Here is a 15,490-nt window from a genome sequence, read left to right as displayed (position 1 = left end):
CTGCTGGACTGTGGAGGCTTGTCAGTGAAAGTATTGCCAATCCCTTGGGCTGGAACTGAGCCCAAGCATATGAAAACAGGGATGGGACTGTAGGGTTGGTGTGTCATGAAGGAGGAGAACACTTAATTGATGGATGTGGGGTTTTTAATACTGATTCTTTGAGACTTAGCTTGAGTCTATCAGATTAGGCTCGGTGTTGCAGCAAATAACCAACAGGGGCCTGTAGTTATCCCCTTCAAACTGAAGTTTGGAAGGAGATAATAAACTGTCTTTACTGGAGGGATGGTGACCTACTGCTTTCCCATAACAGTGAGGCAATTACAAAGTGCATTTGGAAGCTGCACACTGTAGGTGTGTTTGCAGCCACTCGTCTAGCAGATGCAGTCAGCAATGGCTTTGAGGGTTTGATACTGTTGGCATAAAGCTTTCCTGGATGTCAGCTTCTACTTTCTCCTTGTTCTCTGGCTTTGCAGAGATTGGCGTCGAGGAGAGCCAAGGGATGATGAAAGGCCTTTCCGGCGAGGGGATGATCTGCCCCGCCGGGGGGACGATCTGCCCCGCCGGGGCCCTGCCGAGGAAAAGGAACGTCCTTCCACCGACTCAGCGGAGGACAGGCCACCGAGGCGAGAAGGGGACGAGGACAGACCTCCTAGGCGGGAAGGGGACGAGGACAGGCCGCCCAGACGTGGATTGGATGATGACAGGCCGCCCAGGCGCGCTTTGGATGATGACAGAGGGAGCTGGCGAGCTGCGGATGACGACAGGGGTCCCAGGCGGGGAATGGATGACGACAGGCCACCCAGACGTGCTATGGATGATGACAGGGGTCCCAGGCGTGGAATGGATGATGACAGGCCACCCAGACGTGCTTTGGATGACGACAGGGGTCCCAGGCGCGGGCTGGACGACGACAGGCCCCCCCGGCGCGGCTTGGACGATGACAGAGGGAGCTGGCGAGCCGCGGACGACGACAGAGGGCCCCGGCGTGCGATGGATGACGACAGGCCGCCCAGACGGGCTCTGGATGATGACAGGCCACCCAGACGGGCTCTGGATGATGACAGGGGCAGCTGGAGAGCTGCTGATGACGACAGGGGTCCCCGGCGGGGCATGGATGACGACAGGGGTCCCCGGCGCGGGCTGGATGACGACAGAGGGCCCCGGCGCGGCATGGATGACGACAGGGGGCCGTGGCGCAACGCTGACGATGACAGGCTCTCCAGGAGAGATGATGACAGGGGTCCATGGCGTAGTGGTGATGATTCGAGGCCAGGTCCTTGGAGGCCATTTGGCAAACCAGGTAAATCCCAGCAATGTAGGAATCCATCCCTCCAGAGTGTGTGTTAGCCTGGTAGGTAATGGATGTAATGCACTCGGTGCAGAGATGGGAGATCAGAGAATCTGAAAACATCTGGATTAATTTGGCTAATGGGCATACTCCTTTACTTAGTATGATTAAACCTTTTAATTTGTTAGATGAAAAAAAAACAAAACCAAAAAACAGCAGTGCCTGTTGCTTGCCTGGAAGATACCTAAAGGTCCCAGAGTAATGCTGATCACTTCCCTGTGTGCAAAACCAAAATAAGTTGAATGCTTTTGTGGGAGAGAAACATTCTCACTAGATTAGCACACGTTGGACTCTTACCCTACCCCTTCTATATATTTGAAATGAACCTCCTTCAAAGGAGGATTTTGGTACCTCGTTCGAGTGAATCTGGTTTTAATAATCCCTTTTCATGTGTACAGAGATATTCCTGGTTTTAACATTCCTTTTTTGGTTTTGTGTTGACCCTTCTGGAAAGTCCCACTTGGAGTGGAGTTTTGACTAGAAGACCATCTGAGGTGCCTTAAAATCTGAATTACTGTATTCTTAGATCATTTGTTTCTAGCCTTAAGTCCTGTTGATAGGGACTAGAATAACTGTTTCTGATTGTTTCAGAACTGTCAATTACATTTAAATTTTAGGTATGATTCGGATTTCCTGGTTCTTTTTATTTATGTGCTCACAGGCATCACATCAACTTTTATAGACACTAAATCTGTAATCCAAACCCATAGAGAAGTTACAGACATCAGAACTTGTACTCCAGCTTTTCCTATTTAAAGCCAAAGCAGGCTGCACATTGAAGAACTCGCATTCCTCAATAACTGAGTGATGTTGCAGAGTGCACTGTGTTAAGTAGATGGTAACAACTGTCATATTTTAAACTAGTCCTTTAAAAAGCACTAAGTTCATTAAAAAAATTCATCTCACTTGTGGATTTTCACAAAGGAACCCACTGTCTAGACTACTCCCTTTACTTCTTCTTGCCCTGGTTTTGCACAAGGTCCTTGTGGAGTTTATAGATTCTGACTGAAAACTGCAGGGTGTGATCAGCACTGCTGAGCTGTTACAGGCAGTCCTGGCCCCGGGTGTGGATTGCTGGCTTTACACTGAGCAGCTTGTACAGTGTTTTGTCTGTGGCTCCCACTCCATGTGCAGGCTTTTTACAGGCATCTTGAGTTGGATCCTCAGGGGTCAAAACTTGAAGAACCAGTTTCTGTGAGGGAAGTAAAGGCTTCTTTGTCTACAGAGAGATCAGAGGTCAGCCACAAATTCCTTTGAGTGTGTTTCTTGCTTACAGGGGGATGGAGAGAAAGGGAGAAGGCCCGTGAGGACAGCTGGGGCCCTCCCCGAGACTCCAGACCTTCAGGAGACCGGGAGTGGGACAGAGACAAAGAGCGGGATGAAAACGAGAAGGACCGCGAGTTCGACAGAGAGAGGGATTTCGATCGAGACGATCGGTTCAGGCGCCCCAGGTTTGCCTTCTCTCTTCAAATACCTGTAGAGGGTTTCTGCCAAAGGGAAAAAAAAAAAAAAAGAAAAGAAAACATGCCCTGCTGATATAGAAATAATGCGGAATTGCCAAGTGAAAGGAGCAGGGGTTGGTTTGGGTGAAATTAAGCACTTCAGGCAGCAAATGGATAGTGGCATTTTGAGGCCCTGTTGGCTTGTTATTTTTAAGATGATGTTATTTGTTTACAGAAGGCAGCCCAAAATGCTTTACTGCTTATAATTATTTATTTTTTAAACCCGTTTTCAAGAGAATTCCATGTTAGGCTCCAGAAAAACAAATGCAACTTTGGAAGTATGTTAAGTTCTATTTCACCACCACTGGGTCTGAAAATACCCGTGCTGTGCTTAATTATCACTTCTTTCCATAGCAAAGGTAAAATGTTAACATTTGGTCTTCTGTTTTGAATGGCCAAAGGGATGATGCTGGCTGGAGAAGAGGCCCAGCTGAGGAAACTTCGAGCTGGAGAGATTCGGGTCGCCGTGAGGAGTGGGACAGAGGTGGCCGTGACATGAGGGACCGACGCGGCGATGACAGAGAGCCACCCCTCAGGAGAGGGCCCCCCCTCAGATCTGAGAGGGAAGAACGTAGGTTTATTGTCCTGTTCCTGAAGTGTCCCAGTCATTGCAGAGCCTTCCTGTTACTGACACTGCTAGCACGGGGGCGAAGGGGAATGAGTTATGTTTTCAGCCTTTTAAACTCCCTTTGTGTAAACAAAGGGATAAAAAGCAGCTTTGGTGTAACTGAGGATTCTTCAGTGAATCTTAACTATTTGTAGTTGTGTTCTTTTCTCTCACAGTAGCATTTCACATCTACAGTAGAGGATTAACATTTCAAGTGTGCACTTTTCATAGCAGGATTGTGTTCTGGGTGAATGAATTCTTTGTACTGAGATTATCGAGACAGACATCCCAGGAAGTAATTTCTGTCCCTTTTCTTAAAACCATTAAAATGTGAGGGAAATATTTCCAAATGAGGCCTTATGGGTTTCACACTATTAATGGTAGTAATTTTGATGACTAACCTATTTTAATTACAGACATTAACCTGTTTTAATTTTGTCTGTTTATTAATCCTTTGCTGTGTTCTACAAATACAGTAACAGCAAATACCTTTAGCCTGGAGAGACCACCACATCTTCCAATTCTGGCATTCTGATGTTCAGAATCTTATTGTCTCTGCCCCATGTGTGGGTGCTCCGGCACATGGGATCAGGCTGGAACAGAACATGAATCAAGTAGGGAACTGCTGCTGGCAGAAGGGCAGAGTGTCCTCAGAGTGGAGGTTTTTGGGGTTTTTTAATGTGTCAAGAAGTTTTGGTGTTTGGCTGTTTGGTGTGTGCCACAGCTTTGTTCACACACAGCTGGGGTAGAACATTTGACATCCTTCTGGTGGAAATGAACGGTTCTTATAGTAAACGGTGGTAGATACCGTTACCAGTAGAGTCGTGTAATTCAGTACCTCTGATTTTTAGGAGGCTGAAGAGTAATTTCCTGTCTCTTAATGCAGTGAACACCTAAACATTTTCCACAAGTGTTTTTAAGTGAGGATTTTTCTGTTTTCAGGGTTAAGTCATTTCTGAGGAGTCAGTTCTGTGCTTCTGATTCCGCTAATAATATAAGGATATATTTTGACATGATAAAACCACGCACATCAATCAAACGTTCTTACTGCAGTTGTTGTGTTTTAAAGATGTCACTGGGCTTTCTCACCACACCCCGAATCTGAAAAGGGGCTTGAGTAGTTCCTGCTGTTACTTCCCTGTAAAACTAAACCGTGTATTCGGCCATGCTCATTGTATGACCTCTTGGCAAGGCTGAGAATCCGTAAATCAGAGTGCCAGGTTGGCCTGTTTGTTTAAACTCTGGCAGGCTGCTGGTGGAGCGTGACAGAGCTGTTGTGTTGTGTTTGTTGCAGCGAGCTCCTGGCGCCGCGCTGATGACAGGAGAGAGGAGCGGGGAGAGGAACGGGAGCCCGTCCGGAGAGCAGCCCCTGCTCCCGCTGCTCCTCCAGCTTCTGCTCCCCCAGCAGCATCCAAAGAGCGGGAAAGAGACGGGGAGAAGGAGAAGGGCTCCTGGAAAGCAGAGAAGGAGCGTGAGCCCGTGCGCCGTACCAAGAACGAGACAGACGAGGAAGGGTGGACCACTGTACGACGTTAAGTGGGAATCACAGAGTTTAACCAATGTTTTAGCTTTGATTTGATGGAATCCAGATTATATTTGTGCTTATAAACATTCTCAATTGGAATTCTTTAACCAATGTTTTGAGGTAACATGAAAGCATGAATTACTTACTCATATAGATTGATCATGCACAAAACTCACAGCAGAAGGTTGGAAATTGGAATGCCAGTTTTTGAAATGTCAAATGATGCTTATTTCATGGGTCATTTGTTGCTAAAATAAAAAGAAGCAAGCCCGACAGCTGTCTTCAGTACGGCTTCTATCTCGCACCAGAAGAGGCTGCCCTTTTTATTTTGAGTCTTTCTTAGTTTGGAATGGGGTATTATCGTCACAGAACACGCATTTGAAAACACCTCTGTTCACAGAGTGGAATTATTGAAAAAGCAGAGCTAAATTAATTTGCATAATTAGCCAAAAAAAAATAGGAAAGCCCTCTTTTACATGGGTATCTTGGAGGGCAGGCGGTTTCTGAGACTTCTTTTATCACTATCTAAATTCAGTAAGCTGTTTAAATTTGAATTAAATACAGTAAACATTATGAGCATTAGCTACACTGGGATATTTTCTGTAGAGTTACTTGGAGCCATCACGCCTCTGAGGCCATTTTGCAGTCATAGTTCCAGTAATGTATACACTGCTGCAGTGTACAATCCAACTTGCAGCTTTCACCATTTCAGTGTTTCGGTAAGCACAGGGCTCTGTACTTTCTGTTGCCAATATCACAACTGCTTTTTCCATTACTGGATAATTCATGCCTTTCAAGGGTTTTTAAATATTGTCATATTTAAAATGTGTGGTTTTGGAGAAATTGTTCAATTTTCCCCCAATTCTTTGTCTTCAGGGTCAATTCTTTCCCTTTCCAAAAAAAAGTGATTTGTAGTAGTGGCTGTGTTGACTTCAAAGCTGGGGTGCGGTAACAACGATTAGGGATCTGATCACACTGAAGCCAACACAGAACTTGCTGCTGTGTGTTTCTTCAATGATAAATAAACAACTTAAGGAATTAACTGCTGTGTCTTGACTTTCCAGGAACTCCCTGCAGGGTGTGTTCATGCAGAGCAGCTGTTGAACAACCCTCTTCTGTTCTCATACCTGCTCTGTAGCAGCTGAAGGAGAATGTGAGAACACCTGGGATAGTTTCTCCCTGAGAAAGCTGGTGTGTGATCAGAAGTCCATAATACTCCTCTTGTCCTTTTCCTGCCCTCTTCTGAGTTATCCAGGACCAGTAGGTATCTTGGGAAACCCTTGCTCCCAGGGACATCCGAGGGCTTGATTTTTGTGTCTTCAGAGCCTGTCACGTCATTGCTGGAGTCACAGAACTCTTTCAGAGGAGTGCTGTTTTCTAAGCATAAAAAGATACCATGGTTTTTGTTCTTTTACAGTCCCATAAAGGGTGGAACTAGAGAACAGCAGCTGTCCAGGAGCAGCACACACTGGATCTGGAGCAGTGGCTGCTGCTGTTGTTCAGCCACCTGTTGCTGTCCTTGCATTCTGGGTCACAGGGTGAGTCCTGTTAAAAGGGACCTGGGAGCTCTCTCCACTGCTGGCTGTGAAATTGTTGTGTTTCTTAGAACTGTGCTTCTCCAGTGTGGAGTGCACAACTGTTTATGGGCAGCCTCTTGCAGTGCTTGACTGGCACCAGACTGAAAAATCAGAATCACAGGGTTGAAGGGGACCTTTAAAGGTCATCTAGTCCAACCCCCCTGCAATGAGCACAGACATCTTCAACTAGATCACAGTCAGAGCTTGAATGTTTCCAGGGATGGAGCACCCACCCTTCCTCTGGGCAACCTGTTCCAGTGTTTCCCACCCTCATTGCAAAAAGAGTTCCTTGTATCTAATCTAAATCAACCATCCTTCAGTTTAAAGCCACTACCCCTTGTCCTATTGTAACAGGTCCTGCCAAAAAAATCTGTCCCCATCCTTCTTATGGGTTCCCTTTAAGTACTGAAAGGCCACAATAAGGTCTCCTTGGAGTCTTCTGTTCCCCAGGCTGAACAACCCCAACTCTGAGCCTTTCCTCATAGGGGAGTTGCTCCAACCCTCTGTTCATTTCTGTGACCCTCAAAAAGCTTAACCCTCTCTCTTTTTGGCTTCTACGTGTGTCTCCCTGCCTCTGCACTGCTGTGAAAAGTCTGAATTTTCCAGGTACTGGTGGGAAGTGGTAGGACTGCTGTGAGGTCTCCCTAAAACCTTCTGTTTTCCAGGTTAAATGAGCCCTGCTCCCTCAGCATTTCCTCCCAGGCATGTGCTCCAGCCCTGACTGTGCTGTCAACCCTCTGCTGAACTCACTCAAATTTGGCAGTGTCCTCCTTGTATGGGTGAATATGGAACCCCAGAGGGCACACAGTTGTCAGGATGGGGTCTGCTGAGTGCTGTGGTCCTGCTCAAACAGCCTGGGCTCTGCTGCCTCGTGCTCCCCTTTTTCCGAGGGACATTTTAGCCTCCCAGCCTGTGACTGCAGGGACCTCTTCCTTGGCTGGGCAGGGCCCTGCCCTTCTCCTCGTTGAATTCACCAGGCTCCTGCCCAGCCTGGGGGTCCCTCTGGAGAGCAGCCCTGTCCCAGCGGTGTGGGCTGGTCCAGCAGCATCCCCAGCTGTGCTGAGGGCACATCCCATGGCTGCCCCCAGAGCCTGGAGAGGGGTGGTCCCAGGGCAGCCCCTGGATGCCCCTCACCTGCTGCAGCCTAGCGCTCCACGCTGAGCCCCAACATCCAGCCAGTGTTGGTGCCCACTCTTGTGTGGGCTGCCACATCCTCACCTGGCTGCAAGGATGTGGTGTGACAGCACTGACACCCTTGCCACAGTTGAGATGAAGAACATCCACTGCTCCTTCCCTTGGCCACAAAGTTATTTTGTTGTAGAAGGCAGCTTAGCCAGGCAGGGTTTAGCCTCAGTAAATGCCTGCTGGCTGTTCCCAGTCGTCTTCTCCTGCACATGCCCAAAAACACGCTCTGAAAGGACTTCCTCTGTGATTTTCCCAGGGACTGAAGCAACACCATCTGGCCTGTAGTTTCTCAGATGGCCCTTTCAGCCTTTTTCAAAGACAGGTACATTTGCCTCTCTCCAGCCATTGTAATATGTAAAAAGTGATTATTATACCTTCAGTTACATAGTTTTAATTGTATCCATACAAAGACAGTTTTACACAGGAGGGGTTGTTCGTGATCACTGCACCAGCTAAAGCTCTGTTCCCCCATCTGTGTTATTAACTTCCATTATTTGAGACTTCGATAATGTTGCCAACACGTATTAAATTCCCAGGACTGGGCAGCTTGAGAAAAGATCTGGGAGATGTGAGCTTTGCAGACAGGCCAGTGTGTTTATTTTACTGCTTGATGGTTTTAGACACAATACTAACTACAGTGATCAAAACTCCCTGCTGACCAAATCCAGCAGCTCAAACCTCCATCCACTGCCATCACTGGACACGAGCACAGTTTGATTACCTGGTGAAGGCAGATGAGTTCTCTCTCAAGCTTGGCTTTGTTTGATTGAGTCACATTCAGTTAAACATCTAAAATTTTCAGTGAATCTTAGAAGAATACAAACTGTCACAGGTTGTATTTAGAAGGCAGAGCTCAAGGCTGCTGCTGTTTAAATGGATTCAGGTGTTGCTCAGTTGAAATGAATCTCCAGCAGCAGAGCAAGGCAGGGGTCAGGTATGAACAGGGCTGTTCTTTCCTGCTCCCAGAGCAGCCCACAGACTGGGCTGAACACAACAGAAGCGGGGGCATAACAGGCATTTTAATTTTCTCTGGAGTGCCTTTGTTATAAAAACTAATAGAAGTTTTTTACAAAATCGGTATTTATGAGGACTGGCAGGGCAGGGCAATGAGTGCAGCTCCTGGCTGAGCATGGCCCAGGACAAGCCATGAGCTTGGTGGCCTCAGTGTGGCCGTGGGCAGGACCAGGAGGATGTCAGGGAGGGGCTGGTGGGCAGCCAGGAGACACCTCAAACAGCAAGAGTAGTGAGAGGTTTGCCTTGTTGTAAATGAAACATCTTTGTGGTTTTAATGCCCTTGGCCTGCAGTCATTGACACTGAACTGCTGCATGTAAGCAAAACTTCTCCTCCTTTAACTAAAAGGTACTGCTGAATGGTGGAAGCCTACGAAAGGAAGGTGCTGGGTCAGTGAAATGCAAGATCCAAAATTTCCCTGTGACTCAGGCACTGGTACCATCATGTGTGGTTTACTGCAGCATTGCAAGAAGTAGGCATGCAGGTGGCTTAACAAAAACACCCAATCCTTCCTATTTTGCCATGGCAGGACCAGCTGGAACTGAAATGCTCTACACTGTTTCTGATCCTCCTCTTAAACAGAATTGTTGAGGCATTTAATTATGGTAGGATGGAGATTCTACAAGCTATTCCACTGGGTTTTTGCTAATCAAAACCTCCCTTGCTACAATTAAGCTCTTAGCCCTTTCACTCTTGGGCAGGAGGGCAACCTACTGGCTTTGCTAAATCTCTTTCTGTATCACTTGTGTTTTGCCCAGACGACTGGCATATTCAAATTAACCATCTTCCTGCCCATGCATGTGTTGGCAAACTCCCTCCAGTGTATATTAAGCTATGCACTGGTGGGTGAGGCTGGCACTGCAGCAGGGAAGGACATTCTAGAGCCACTGTGGTTTGCTCCTGTGGCAGTTCCCTGAGGCACTGGGCAGCAGACTGAGAACAACCTGTCCAGACAGGATTTCCAGGAAACGTGGGCACAGACTTACCTGACTTCTGCTGGATCAAGTTATCTATACATCTGAAAGTAGATTTTAATTAGAAGCAGATTGCTTTTTGCCAAGACTACTATCAGCTGAGGATGATTATCCAATATTGTGTTCACTCCTCTTGCCAGAACATCACTATGGAAAAGATTCCATCACTAACATGCATAGGAATATTTCCCTGTAATAAAGCAATTCTCTGAAGATACAGTGTTTGGTTGAAACACATGGCCATAATATTTTGATTTGCAGATGCCTGTGGAAAAGTGAAAATAATGTCTCATAGACCTCTTCTGCAGAGCATATAACAGCTCTAAGCTGGACTGCTTTCAGAAAAAGCATTTTGCTGTTCCTAGAATTTAATAAGCACTACTGACACTATCTATGTTAGTAAGCTTTTCAGACTGACCAAGAACAAGCATGTTCCTGCTTACTAAGTGCCACAAGGAGTGTGCTGGTGCACCAGAAATCACAGGAGCTTACTTTAAAAAAACCAAAAGAGACCAATCAAAACATCCTTAAAGGTTTAGTCTTTCTTAGACTCTAACTTGTAAAACTTAGAAGGGGAAATTGTCCTGTTGAATGATCATGTAAAGCAACTGAAGAGCCTTGCTCTCAGGCTGTTTCTGATGCTGAATCTCATCATCTCCTCTCTGGAACAGTCTGCTATTTTATTTCTCCCCACCCCAGCAGGTCTTTTGAAGCTGTGACTCTCCCACTTCACCTGTTAAGTCTCTGACCAGATGCCTAATGCCATGTGCCAGGGACGACAGGGAGCTCTTGGCCTTCCCACAGCCAGGCTGTGCATGTGGGGGACGAGAGAGGAACCAGGAGCAGCAGAGCCCAGGCCACCAATACAACCCTTTTCCTCTTACACAGGCACTGCACGAGCCCAGTGCCATCCGAGGTGGGGGATCTGCTGCTATCCTGATGGATTTCCAGGCCTTGCAATGGGGCTGGTACTGCCCAGCAGCTCAATGGGAAGAGCAGAGAGGTGGGGCAGGGACATGGCAAACCCTGCAGGGAGCAACTCCAATCCAGCCCGGCCAGTTAACCCTCAGAAAACACCCGAGACAGATTTTCTTAGATCTTTCTTGCTTTTGTGTCCAGTAACAGTCAACTGCATTGAAATGGATATACGGATCTTCAGAACTTCCCACAAGGAAACAAAAATACAGAAGAAAACTCTTCCCACAGCATCACACTCGAGCTTGATTCTAATGCGTGGTGGACACAGATTAAACCTACGTGGACCAGGAATCACAAAACCAAACACATCTAACTTCTAACAGCGTAGAAGAGCCAGTGGTGCACACCCCGTAGAGCAGGAGACAATAAGTAATGGTATTTAGCACAGGGAGAGAGGCTGCCACAAGGGTAACTGCAGCCACTGAGTGTTATTTAATGCAAGCCCCACTGCATTTGGTAATTAGACCTGACACCGTCTTTGGAGTCATCTGATGGAGATTTAAAGGAACACTTCCACACAAAATTAGGTTCTCCCTCCTAATTGCTGCAGCTGTGAGCCAACAGCTGCGATGAATAATCAGCCCTGGGCCCTCATCCCCAGCCCGTCCCACACATGTTTTGACTCCATTCTTGACTGCCCTGCTCTCCCCCTCTTTTCTTGGTCCCATCTCCCACCCTGCTGAGTAGCTTTTCAAAAGGAAACTGCACAAGTGTGAATCACCCCTCACTTTCCTGGTTCCCTTTCTCTGTCAGGACCCATCTCCTTTCTCAACGTCCTGGCAGTGCCCCAGCAGTTCCTCCACAAGGCCCTCTTCACCTCCCTGCTTTCACTGGGGCAACCTCCCCAGACAGAGCACCCCTCCACAACCCAGGTGTCACCAAAGCCATCTGCAGTGTAACAAACACCCTGCTCTGAAAACTCCAGCACCTGCCTTTTGGCTCTGGAGGAATCCTAAGCTAACTACAAGCCTGCTGCTGCTCCTTCTCCTTCCTCTGAGTCACAAAGTAAGAAATTTCTGATCTTTTGAGGATTAGAAACAACGTAGCCCTGGCTGATATTCAGTAATAAGGATCTGCCATCACCCAGGGTAGTCCAGGTCTTCTGTATAATTCTTACACTTTGTACAGGCTATGTAGTGTTAAGGATATTTGTTAACCACATGGGTAGATCCCTTCTACTTTCAGTGAGTTAAAGCCCCATTCTCTCAGCTCTTCAAAATACACAACCTCCCTCTCTTCCATTATCCTATGGTCATGGCTTCCTGCTTTGTCCAGGTCTTCTTCCTCCAGGCTTCACATCACCTCCCCCTTCACCACTACAAACACAGCTGCATCCAATCTTGTTCTGTGCCCTTGTAATTGCCTTTCTGTGAGCAGAAAAGACGCGGCTCGCACCGTGGCCCAGAGTCATCATGTTTTCAAACATGCACTTGGGTGTTTTCTCCTCTCAGACCTTCCCCGAAGCTGAGTATCCGGAGCGGGGACCTGCGAGGCCAGCGCCATCCCCGCTCAGGAGTGGCCGCGGGGCACCGCTCCAGGTAGGATGCTGCGATTTCGGGAAGCAGGTGTTAATTACCGAGGGCGCGCTTGACCGCGGTTTGCTTACCGGTTTTAAGACCGGCAGAGGAAACTGATGGGATGTTTGCTTTAAGACCCGAAAGGTGTAGAGTTGTACCCTAATTAAACACCCTGCTAGTAAGTGGCAATTAAGAACAGCCCTCCGGCCCGCGGTGCAGCCCCGCAGGATGCCGGGCCGGGATGCGCTCCGGGCAGGGCGGCAGGAGGAGACGCTGCCCCTCCTCAGGCGGCCTGAGACCCCCGCGACCACCCCCACCCGCGGCTGCTTCGACCCTCCAAACCCACTCCCCCCAAGTCAGATCTCGCCGTCTCCGTAAAAATCACATATAGATATATTTTCTTTCTTACAATAAACAAACACAGCGCATCTCCGGCGCGCAGTCCCCGCCGGGCTCGGCGCGGGCCAGCGCGCAGCGGCCGGGGCGGTGTCACCGCGCCGGGGGACGGGCCCGGGGGTCAGCGGCCCTTCCTGCCCAGCGCCGTCCGGGCGTGCCGGAGCTGCCGGGCCGCCGGCACTTTGGAGAGGGGGCAGTACTTGATGGTGTGGGCATTGTCGCCGCTGGCGCCGCAGAGGGGGCAGGTGTAGCGCCGCAGCACCGGGCAGAGGACGCGGCCGTCGGGTCCCTTGAGGATGTGCGTGGTGTAGAGGGCCACCGCCTCCTTGTTGTTCCGGCAGAAGACGCAGACCTGCAGCTCGGGCTTGAGCAGGCGGGAGGCGGCCCGCGGGTGCGCCGGCAGCCGCCCCGCCACCACCACGCCGCCCCAGGCGGAGCCCTCCCGGCCCGGGTGCTCCCCCGAGCAGTCGAACACCACGGCGGCGGGGCCGCCGCGCCCGGGGAACGGGCTGAAGTCGGCGAAGCGCTCCTCCAGCAGCCCCTCGCCGTGGTGGTGATGGTGATGCCCGCACAGGTCCAGGTCGTGCAAGTCCAGCGCTCCCTCGAAGTACGGCCCCGCCGCCTCTTCCTCCTCCTCCTCCTCTTCCTCCTCCTCCTCGGCCGGCGGCACGGCGGCCGCCACCACCACCGAGGGGGGCTCCGCGCCGAAGCCCTTGCCGGGGCGCACGGCCTTGGTGATGAGCGTGGCGAGCCCCAGGTAGTCGTTCCAGGAGTTGAAGACGTTCCCGCAGGCGCTGTGGCTCCGGCCGCCGTAGCGGGCGCCCGGCAGGCACTCCACGGGCGGGAGGTGCCGGTGCTGCTCCAGCTTGGCGCCCGGGAATGCCTCCATGGGAGCGGCCCCTCCCTCGAGCGCGGTGCGGGGCAGCGCCGGGCGCGCCGGCCGCTCCCGGGGCCGCTCCCGCTCGGGTCCCGCTCCGATCCCGCTCCGGGTCCGGCTCCAAAGCCGCTCCCGTTCCGATCCCGATCCCGCTCCGGGTCCGGCTCCAATGCCGAACCCGCTCCGCTCCCGCCGCCGCCTCTGCGGGCGCGCGGCCGCGCTCGGCGCCTCAAATAGGGGGCGGGGGCGCGCTCCCCGCGCTCCCATTGGCCGCCGGGCACAGCCCCCTCCCGCTCATTGGCTGAGGGGCGGCGGGGGCGTGGCCAGGCGGCCTGAGGGGCGCGCGTCAGCCCCGCAGGTGCGGCCGACGGGAATGGGGATGGGAATGGGGATGGGGATGGGGATGGGGATGGGGATGGGGATGAGGATGGGAATGGGAATGGGGATGGGGATGGGGATGGGGATGAGGATGGGAATGGGAATGGGGATGGGAATGGGGATGGGCATGGGGATGGGAATGGCAATGGCAATGGCAGTGGCGATGGGGATGGGGATGGGAATGGCAATGGCAGTGGGCATCGGCGTCGAGACGGGGATAGGAACCAGGAGCGGGAGCGATACCTGGGGAGGGAGTGGGAGTGGGATGGGGAACGGGACCGGGATCGGAAACGGCATCGGGCCCGGGATCGGGATGGGAAGCAGGACGAGGCAGGGCAGCGGGCCCGGGATCAGGATGGGAAGTAGGACGGGGCAGGGCAGCGGGCCCGGGATCGGGATGGGAAGCAGGACGGGGCAGGGCAGCGGGCCCGGGATCGGGATGGGAAGCAGGACGGGGCAGGGCAGCGGGCCCGGGATCGGGATGGGAAGCAGGACGGGGCAGGGCAGCGGGCCCGGGATCGGGTGCCCGGGAGGTGCCGGATGATCCCCGGCCCCGCACCCAGCCCGGCCCCGCCGCTCTGACCGCGGTACGAAACCAACCCGCCCCATCCCCTGCATGCCCCAGGTGCTCTCAAAACGCCCCCCGGGTGTTCTCCTGCCCTGGGAGCGGTGCTCGCAGCTCCCCCGGCGGCGGGCACGGCGCTCCAGCCGCGGCAGAGCCACGGGCGGGCTCGGAGCGGTTCAGTGCCGCCAGGGGGGAGCGGTTCGTGCCTCCTCAGCTCGGGAAGGGCAGCAGGTGCCTCCCCGGAGGGGCCGCTGAGCTGTGTGGGGCAGTCTGGAACCAGTCTGGAACCAGTCTGGAACATTCAGCCCAAAACAGGGCCAGATCCTCCTTTGGGAAGCATCACACAAGTGCTCTTCCATTTGGGCAAGAGGTGTTGACAATGCACTTAAAGATCCTGTTACTTTCCAGCCCCTGGCAGGAGCTGCTGGGTTGAGCACCGGGGATGGAACTTTGTCAGAGGGGGATCTGTCTCCCCTGTGCACGGCCCCGATTTGTCGGTCTAACAGGTGCTCCTCTGGCAGGTAAAGCAGCTTCACAGTGTGCTTCGTTTGCATCTGAAACTGGCAGGTTTCACGAGCTCAGATATCAGAAACACCTCCCCAGGGTCTGACGTGCTTCTCCAGCCACGTGAAACGCCCAGGCAGTGGGTGTATCAGGGAGCAAGGAACGATGCAGACAGCTGCAGGGAGCAGGGCTGGTGGAGCGTGAATTCTTTGGCTGGGAAATGGGACTCGCTTCAGCACCGAAAACATGTGCAAAGGAAGTCCTGTTCCAGAGCGTGCTCATGGTGGGACACAGCTCTGCACCAGGTGCCACAGGGACATTTCACAGCTGGGTGGTGCTGGGCTCAGCCCAGAGCGCAGACTCTGAGGTGCAGTTCTGTGACACACCTCTCCTCTCTCCAGTGGAGCGTTTTGGGGCTGGTCCATCGGGGCCATTGCCTCGGAATACAGTGGAGCAGAGATAACAAATGGGGGAAATGGGTCACAGTGGTGGAGCAATTGTCATCCTGGGGCAATTGTTGTCGCTCATCTTCTTCTGTAGACATT

At 51.6% G+C, this 15,490-nt stretch overlaps 2 protein-coding genes across 2 annotated transcripts in view; one reads left to right on the top strand and one right to left on the bottom strand.

The window, feature by feature from the left end:
• Nucleotides 1-6,024, top strand: part of EIF3A (eukaryotic translation initiation factor 3 subunit A) — a 31,433-nt gene extending 25,409 nt beyond the window's left edge. The window contains exons 19-22 of the mRNA XM_050339085.1: nt 474-1,300; nt 2,625-2,799; nt 3,252-3,421; nt 4,752-6,024. Coding sequence (XP_050195042.1) covers nt 474-1,300; nt 2,625-2,799; nt 3,252-3,421; nt 4,752-4,993 — 1,414 coding nt within the window. The 3' untranslated portion in view covers nt 4,994-6,024. The remainder of the gene's footprint in view (nt 1-473; nt 1,301-2,624; nt 2,800-3,251; nt 3,422-4,751) is intronic.
• Nucleotides 6,025-12,600: 6,576 nt separating this feature from the next.
• Nucleotides 12,601-13,682, bottom strand: NANOS1 (nanos C2HC-type zinc finger 1). The gene has a single exon (XM_050340810.1). It carries the CDS (start codon nt 13,508-13,510, stop codon nt 12,743-12,745), a length of 768 nt encoding a protein of 255 aa, XP_050196767.1. The 5' UTR covers nt 13,511-13,682; the 3' UTR covers nt 12,601-12,742.
• Between the last annotated feature and the right edge of the window lie 1,808 nt (nt 13,683-15,490).

The sequence above is a fragment of the Myiozetetes cayanensis genome, unplaced genomic scaffold, assembly GCF_022539395.1.
Source record: "Myiozetetes cayanensis isolate MyiCay16 unplaced genomic scaffold, myiCay2020 scf10, whole genome shotgun sequence".
NCBI lineage: Eukaryota > Metazoa > Chordata > Aves > Passeriformes > Tyrannidae > Myiozetetes > Myiozetetes cayanensis.
Note: the sequence above shows the minus strand (reverse complement) of the source record. Positions and strands in the feature narration are given on the sequence as shown.